Source organism: Octopus bimaculoides, chromosome 6, assembly GCF_046866305.1.
Source record: "Octopus bimaculoides isolate indiv1 chromosome 6, ASM4686630v1, whole genome shotgun sequence".
Lineage (NCBI taxonomy): Eukaryota > Metazoa > Mollusca > Cephalopoda > Octopoda > Octopodidae > Octopus > Octopus bimaculoides.
This window is the reverse complement of record NC_142933.1, coordinates 110497678-110506362: the sequence shown is the minus strand read 5'-3', so window position 1 is coordinate 110506362 and position 8685 is coordinate 110497678. Positions and strand designations below refer to the sequence as shown.

Sequence of the window (8685 nt, the reverse complement as noted above, 5' to 3'; positions counted from 1 at the left end):
GTGCCACGCAGTGGGACTGAACCCGAAACCATGTGGTTGGTAAGCAAGCTACTTACCACACAGTCACTTTTTTTTTTTTTTTTTTTTGCTAATTTGTGATTTCATATAATAAATGATATGCCTATATAAATGTTTACAAAGAAAAAGTTGACAGCAACTTCGAAGTTTCGACAGCTGGTAATTCGAAACTTCGAAATCACTGGCAACCTTTTCTTTCTAAAAAAGATAAAATAATAAAATAAAATCTGCACGCTACCAAAAAAGTATTCAGAACACACACACACACACACACACACACACGTGTATCTATTTGATTGTGTAAAACTGGTATTTAAAAGGCAAATACCAAAAGTAGGAAAGGTGTAGCTAAAAGTTTGGTTATTTACTTAAATTCTCTGACAGTTTTTTTAATTCCTGAAATAACAGCAAAATGCATTAAGAAGGCGCAGACTTTTTTTTTTTACGACCAACAACCACAACCCTTCGCTAGTTCTCTGTGTGTGTGTGTGTGTGTGTGTGTGTGTGTGTGTGTGTGTGTGTGTGTGTGTGTGTGTGTGTGTGTGTGGGAGAGAGAGAGAAAGAGAGGTGGGGGGCAAGTGTTGTTTACTCAGGCAGTTGTGTGTGTTTGTGTGTACTGTTCTACTATTTTCGGGTGGCATCATTATCTAAGTTAAGCAGCTTGCAGCTCTTTCCCAACCACCCTCTATCACAAACACAAGCTGACGAGGCAGTGTCTACATGGTGGTTTGGTGTACTAGAAATAGCAGCCAAATCTCACTGACGTTTTAAAGACAGCATGTACATATTGGATAATGTACTCCTAGATATGTTCAGAAATAGGATGGTGTGTCCGTGGCTAAAATGCTTCAGAATTGCTTCGACTGGAATTGGTTTGCGATTAGGGTGGGGTGGGGGGGGGGGAACTGGATCATGAGGACTCTTGGTCAAGTTTGGTAAACCAGTTTCGATTTCACATGGAGAACCCTACTCCATTGGGATGGACTATCTTGGCTACCACCTAACGACGTTGTGACATCCCTAAAAAGACAGGATGGTCATGGCTGGAACCCTTTTGATCACAGCTTTGCTCAATCTTGTTTGACCTGCGGCTAAACAACGCATGTCTCGTTGATCATCGATTCATTTATAACTGTTTTGGAACCAAACCCCCGTGATGAACGAGGATTATGGGCATACCTACACAGGTGTACCCTCTCGATTTTGTTTCTTCATAATCTCAAAAGAAAAATGGATATTTCTATCTGGAATTTTCTAGAAATATGCTTCAAATGGTGTAGATTTCGATTATATCAGAATTTCTGGTGAAACAGTTTTTTCTGAGCGCGGGGGAGAGGAGTTTCGGAAAACCCATAGGAGTCGGTTTTGTTTTCTCAAAACTATCCGGAAAATGGATATTTCCAAATGAAATTTTCTATAAAGACGTTTCAGATGGTGTAGATTGCAATTATATCGGAATTTAATATGAAAAGAAAACTGGGGGCTTGCACGAATACATACTGACACACATCACAAAGTGAAACTTGAAATTTCGAACAAATATGAGGTGTAGCAATATGTAGGTGCGCCAGCCCAGCATTTTTATTTTTATTTTTTTTTCTCATATTGAATTCCACTATAATCGTAATCAGGAAAGTATTTGGATAAAATTTCAGAAAAAAATATCCATTTTTCTGAATGTTATGAGGAAACAAAGCCACCTTTTTACGAATTTTCAGAGACTCCTCTCATCATCTTCGGGAAAAAATCCGATATAATCAGAATGGGCACCATTTAAAGCGTATTTCTAGAAGATTTCTGGGAGTTATGAGGAAATAAAGTCAGGAGTGAGGGGCAGGTTTGTGTATGTATGACGATAGATATACCTCGGTACAACGAACAAACGAGCGAGCCTTTACATGGTCACACGGCTTGCTAGAAATAGTAGTCAAATCTCACACCACGTCGAATCGATTTGAGAGAAGAAAAGAAAATATATAGTTGAGTTAAATATAAGATAGGCGAAGTGGGGCACGCATGGAATATCTCAGATCATAGATTTGTGCAATAAGGGCTAACAAGTAGCTAAAGAACAACTTAGGAGACACCCAGCATGTAATATAAGAGAACGAAACTATTTCATTTCTGCAGAAGTCACGTGACCCATCCTGACTACTAATTATCCTAATTGCTTTCAGACAGGTTTTTATCTCTGTGCAACACCAGCCATGCCCATCATGTCTTCTAGCAGAGTGATAATCTTGAAATCTTTTTAGTCATTAGTGTGGCCAAGCTGGAGCATTGGCTCGATGGATTTTATTAGATGAAATCAACCTTATTGTCTTAAAATAAATGAATATTTATTTTTTTGATGTCTGTTTGGCTGAAGCACTAAATTAGGGGATCATAAAGAAACCCTGTTTGTCAAGGAATGTCACCTAAAAGCAAATTAGGGGACAGACATACACACACACACACACGTATCAATTATAATCTATAAGTGTTACCCTCTCTCTTTTTCTCTCTCTCTTTTTCTCTCTCTCTCTTTTTCTCTCTCTCTCTTTTTCTCTCTCTCTCTTTTTCTCTCTCTCTCTCTCTCCGTTCTCTGTTATTTTGGGGTTTATTTCGTTTGATATTTGTTGCCATTTGTGTGTGTGTGTGTGTGTGTGTGTGTGTGTGTGTGTGTGCGTGTAGTTTTTGTATTGTCTCTATGTGTTTGTGTGATATTGTGCAAGTGTTTTCTGCAGAGATACCGTTATTATAAGAATTTTCTATCTGTTTAAGAGCAGAATCATCTGTTGGACATTTGCCAACATTATACTGAAAAACAACTCTGCTTTTCGTTATTTTTATTGTTGTTGCAAATATATTTCTCTAATATTTTTTTTTGTTTTTCTTTTCATCACGTATAATCATCATCATCGTTTACTGTCGCTTTCCATTCTGGCATAGGTTGGACGGTTTGACATGGAGCGAGTTAGCAGGAAGCTGTCCAGACTCCAACTGTCTTTTGTGGCATGGTTTCTATGGCTGGATGCCCTTCCTAACACCAACCGCTTGTGCCTAGAGTAGAAAAGATTATTATCATTATTATTATTGTTATTATTATTATTATTTCTAAGGTGGCAAGCTGACAGAATTTTTAGCATGCCAGGCAAAATGCAGAGCTGTGTGTTAGACAAGTCATAGCATAGAATCAGTCACACAATATGTGAAAAGGCCACTTCACATCTTCCAAAAGTGTTTCAGTCAAGAGTTAAATTATAATTTACATTTAAGTCATTATTCGCTAGCATGGACAACAGACTTTAAATGATGATGATACCTCGTTATGGCTTAACAGCCCTCACCATTTGTTTTTACTGTTTTGTTCTCACTGTCCTGTTTTTGTTACTACTTCAACCCTCCACAAAAAAAAATCCCAAATTTGATTTAATTTGCTTTGCGGGAAGGACTGTTTTAACGAAGTCGCATCTTGTCCCTACCTTCGAAACACAGAGTAGAGATAAAACAGGGGACAACTGATGAAGGGAATGTTCTTTATGTTGCCTGCCTCGTTTCTCTATTTGTTTCTTTCGTTGTTCGAAAAAAAAGTTTGTTTTCCATGCTTTTGTTTTTTATGTTCTCGTTTCTCATTTTGTTCACGTTTTTTTTATGTCCTGTACTCATATATGCATGTATATATACATATATATATGCAGGTATGTGCATGTATTGTGTGTATATATATGCATATGTAGTGACGTCATTTGGCGCCAAAATACAGTCGCCATTACTGCGTTTTCATCCACGCATGCGCAGGGAATAGTTCCGGAAGGAACACAGGAAGAGTCCCATGCGAATGCGTGGAATTCAACATCTAAAACGTTCCGCTCTTTTCATTCTCTTTCTCGGCCAGCCGGCCGTATCAAGCTGTCTCTCCAGCATTCCAACGTCTCAGCAACCATGTCTATTTCCTCGGTAAATAAATATTGTTGTGTTGATAGTTCAGACTTCCAAAGCCTATAACCAAAAATTTCTTCACTGCTAAGACCTTTGTGGTTTTTCACATAAAAAACTTCACGGTTATTTCATTCTAACAACTTTTTGAGCAATTTCCTACATGTTTCACGAGACGTCAATTCATTCTTACACAGCGTCCTCTACTTGCTGAAAATAGCAGTAAAATGCACAGTTACATTTCAGTGAGTACATAACATTTCTTGATGCTTATTTGCTCCGAATTCATGACAGCATTTTCCAGCATTGCCACTCAACGGTACCTCTCAAATAGACGCCCTGTTAAATTTCTCTCTCCTGATATGCACCAACAACTACCATCCCGCTTCTAATGGAATGGTTGAGCGTTTTCATAGGCAATTTAAGGCTTCCTTACACGCCTCGCCCAACCCGTAGTCTTGGGTTGAATTTCTTCAAGGTCGACGCTAATGGTCGTACAGAGATGGTGTCTGTCGACCGTCTGAAAAAGCGTACCTTTTCAAACACCACTGTCAACATCATTACCACCACACAGCAGCAGCAGCAACAGTTCCAGTGATCACATCAACAGCTTCGTCCAGCCAAGCCTACCATCACCGTCGCCATCAGCAACACGAGTCTACGACTACTACCGAGCATCGTCTTCGCCACCAGCCTCATCGCCACCAGCATTTGCCACCATAGTCAACACGACTTTAACTACGAACGACAAGATTCGCCAATATCATCAACATGATTTCTATGTACACCAATCCAAACCACCGCGGCACATCTCTCTCTTCGATTCTGTTAGGTGTTTCATATTCACCACGATTAATAATAGACAAGAGAATTCAGCCCGCGACGAACATCTGTATAACAAGAACCCGGCCCGGCATCGAAGCCTCGACATCACAACTAGTGATCACTCTGCCACACATCCACCTCAACTTCTTTCACATACAGACTCTTCCAATTGTGTACTCAACAATCTGGTATAAATGCTCACGTGTTACTGACTCTTTCTATCTGCTGTAATATCTCACATACACATACATGTATCAATCACACACACTCTTTTCTTTATACGACGGCCTGTCTTTTATTATGTTTTTATATGTCGCATTCACACTCATATATTTTCTTTCCTTTCAGATTGCATGCATGTATCTCACAAGTGTACATTCATTCCTTTGATTTTTCTTTGTGTGTGTTTGTGCCACATCTTGTGGTTGGTTTCAGTGGCCATCTTGCCTCAGACGTCCCTCCAAAATTTTTATTTTCGTGCTTCCGCACTCGAGGGGGAGCCATTGTAGTGACGTCATTTGGCGCCAAAATACAGTCGCCATTACTGCCTTTTCATCCACGCATGCGCAGGGAATAGTTCCAGAAGGAACACAGGAAGAGTCCCATGCGCATGCGTGGAATTCAACATCTAAAACGTTCCCGCTCTTTTCATTCTCTTTCTCGGCCGGCCAGCCATGAGCGTGGTCGTATCAAGCTGTCTCTCCAGCATTCCAACATCTCAGCAACCATGCCTATTTCCTCGGTAAATACATATTGTTGTGTTGATAGTTCAGAGTCGCGTTTCGTTGTGTTCTTTTGAATTTAATATAGGAAAGCGGGTGTACACCTAATGGTGTATAACCACTTTCCTATACATATATATATTTATATTATTATATGATCGAACGCCACGCATCCATTTCCAAGTAAGTTCCGTCCATCCATCCAGTTCAAATTCACAGAAAACAAATGAACACAGGTGAAGGAGCAACAAGCAAGTGTATTAGTTTAACGCTTGGGAAGAATGGAAAAGTCTATTTTTTTTTGGGGGGGGGGGGGGTAAATGTGAGATCTCTGGTCGTATTTTCCCACTGCTTATAACATTGTAGGAATTGACTTAACCGCCCCCTTCCCCGGGAAATTACTGACCTTGTCTCAGAATTTTAAGCCAATATTTCGATAACGAATATATATTTGTCTTTATTACAGATCTACTGAACTCTGAGCCCTTGATGATGGCCACAAAATCTCGTTTCACAGTTTCTCCGGTCAGTGCTAGTCAACAGGTCAGCAGGCAGAGCTACTCTGAAGATGACCGACAATGTTACCTGATGCAGATCACCCTTCATCCCGTCTATACAGGCAATCCGAATGAGCCCCTGCCTCACATCTGCTACAAACGCCTTCCACGACTCATTAACGGAATCCCTTTAGGGGCTGGTGTTATCAAGAACAATGAAATGGATCATATCCGCTGGCGTTACATTGAAGGGTTAAGTGGGGGAGGGCATGGCACCCAGACTTTCATTTCGGAACCAATGTACCGCGACGAAGCTGAAGATGCTAAAAGAAGCTTTAAAGACCGTCTTCTTAAACAATCTCGTTCTGTTTTTGGTGATGTTACTGTGAAAGTGTCTGTCATCCTATCCCAGTGTGTTCACTACGATGAGGAATTTTATATCAACGATGTTGCTGATACAATTAGTGATGGCTTGCACTTCAGAGATTGATTTTTCAGCAACGTTTCATGACTGGAAAACGTGAAATCCAGTGATTATCTTCCTTCGTCTTTCTTTTCCATTCCTCTTCTTCCCCACCCCCATTTTATTGCAGGTTTTGAATTGGTTTCTTTAAATTGAGGGTTTCTTTATTTTATTTTGGTTATTGAATTATCATTATGTTTGTTGTTGTTGTTGTTGTAACCATGAAACGAACGATTTTAATATACTAAAATACCCTGAGAAGTTGTTGCCATTGAGTTATCTCCCTTCTAAACAAATGCTTGGAGTACCGTTATTTCACACACACACACACACACACACACACACACCACTGAGGTTTACAAATCAGATGGCATTCACATGCAAAACAATAATTAAGTTTAATGTTAATTAAAAAATAGTAAACCACAGAAAATTTAGCTCGTAGGAGTCATTAAAAAATCTTAATAAGAATATTAAGATATTTATTAGCCATTAAGTGAACTTTGTCTTTTCTGCACAACATAATTATTCCTAATTAGACTAATCAATGCTCACTGCATTATATATGTTCACACTAACATTACTGTTTTTTTTCTTTTTGCCTTTGTGGATGGCGTCTCCAAGTAATCAAGCTCAATGATGTATTTAATTAAATATGCTAATTTTCACACCAACTCGTGAACAACATTGTAGATCTACATGGGGATGTCCCTTTACTATTTGAGCAAGTCTGGTAAAGGCTGTTGAATAACCAGACAAAAATATTGGGCGTTGGTTAATGTTTTTTTTTCTCCCCTTCACAACATAATTGTTTTCAATTAGTTTTAATGCTCTTGGCATTAAATATACTAACACTGCCTTAGGTCTTTAGTAATACCTGTTATTCCCCTGGGGTTAATAAAATACACACTCAAGACTTCTGTCCACTTCTGTATCAGCTTATAACCCAGATTGTCTTTTGAGAAGTTAATATTTACTGGAACATAGTATGGCAGCATCAATGGCTCAAAGAATGGTCACTATTCTTGTAATGTCTTAGATTTAATTTTGGTTCTCTAAGGTCATGAAATTGGCAGCAGAGTTATTAAGGTGCTAGATAAATACCTCATAGTATTGTAATGAGATTTTAGAGGTGGTTAGACCAGTGGTTCTCAACCAGGGTCCGTATGGTCCATTGGAGGTCCATGTAAGACTTTGTTGTTAAAATTTATCTGAAATAAATTGCTGATCTTTCTTTGATGCACCAAATATTTTAATAATTTTTTGAATACAATTCCTAATAGTATTGAATAATAAAAATATCAGGTTTTTTTTTTAAATATCGAATGCCTGCAAGGGTCCACCTGTCTCAGATTGGAATCAAAAAGGTCCACAGATTTCAAAAATGGTTGAGAAGCACTGGGTTAGATGAATGATGGGTTTTTTTGTTAATAGGTGGGGTTGTTTTAGGCTGTGTTGTTTCTCCATGTTCAACTAAGTCCATCTTGAATTTTTGATGAGATTATTTCCAACATTTGTTCAGTGGACGTCGTGTCAGTGGTAAGAAACTTTCAAGAGATCTGTAAGTTTCTATTGTTACTGGAATGGTCCTTCCAAGTCTGTTGTTGCTCGTATGTTGTTCAATGTAGTTAAAATGTGTTGTTGATCTGTGTAAATATTCTTCTCAAAGAACCCTGCTGAAGGTGGATTATACATGCAAAGAAAGTTAAAAGGAAAAAAGAAAAATCTATTACAGTTCCTGAAGAATTTGGTAAAACTGATGACAAAGTCGCATACCCTAATCAGTCAATATGTGACAAACCTTTGAAGATTCTGTTGTTTTTGTTATCTGTGATACGTTGTTTTGTTTCATGTCGATTTTTAAAAATTTAAATTTAAAGTTTTTAAAAATTAAATAAAGTCATTTTAACCAAAATAAGTTATTTGTAACAAAACCATCTTCTCTTTAAGAATTTGTTTTTCATTAAACTACGGAACTTGGTCGCATCTTTGTACCAAAGAGTCCAAAATATTTTTATAATATTCATTTTTCAACCTTCGAGATTCTTAATATTATTCCTGTTTCCCTCCAGGGTTGATTAAAAATTTTGGTAATTCTTTAACTGGTTCAATTAAGTTTTGCCCTAACACCATAAAGACACCTGACCTTGGTCATTTGGAATGAGGTGGGATAAAATATGTAACTAGTCTTACCTCCTGGGTTCAAATCTTACCAGAATCCACTTTGTCTCCTTTTGGAGGT

General features: G+C 38.3%; 1 protein-coding gene across 4 annotated transcripts in view; it reads left to right on the top strand.

Moving 5' to 3' along the window:
• Nucleotides 1–8377, top strand: part of LOC106883755 (uncharacterized) — a 22304-nt gene extending 13927 nt beyond the window's left edge. For 3 of the 4 annotated variants that reach the window (XM_089354436.1, XM_089354438.1, XM_089354437.1), the window contains one exon: nt 5950–8377. In XM_089354436.1, the coding sequence (XP_089210562.1) occupies nt 5973–6470 (498 nt within the window). In that variant the 5' untranslated portion in view covers nt 5950–5972 and the 3' untranslated portion in view covers nt 6471–8377. Of the gene's footprint in view, nt 1–5414; nt 5504–5949 lie in introns of those variants that run through there. The other variant, XM_089354439.1, reaches the window with a different exon arrangement.
• The last annotated feature ends 308 nt before the right edge of the window (nt 8378–8685 follow it).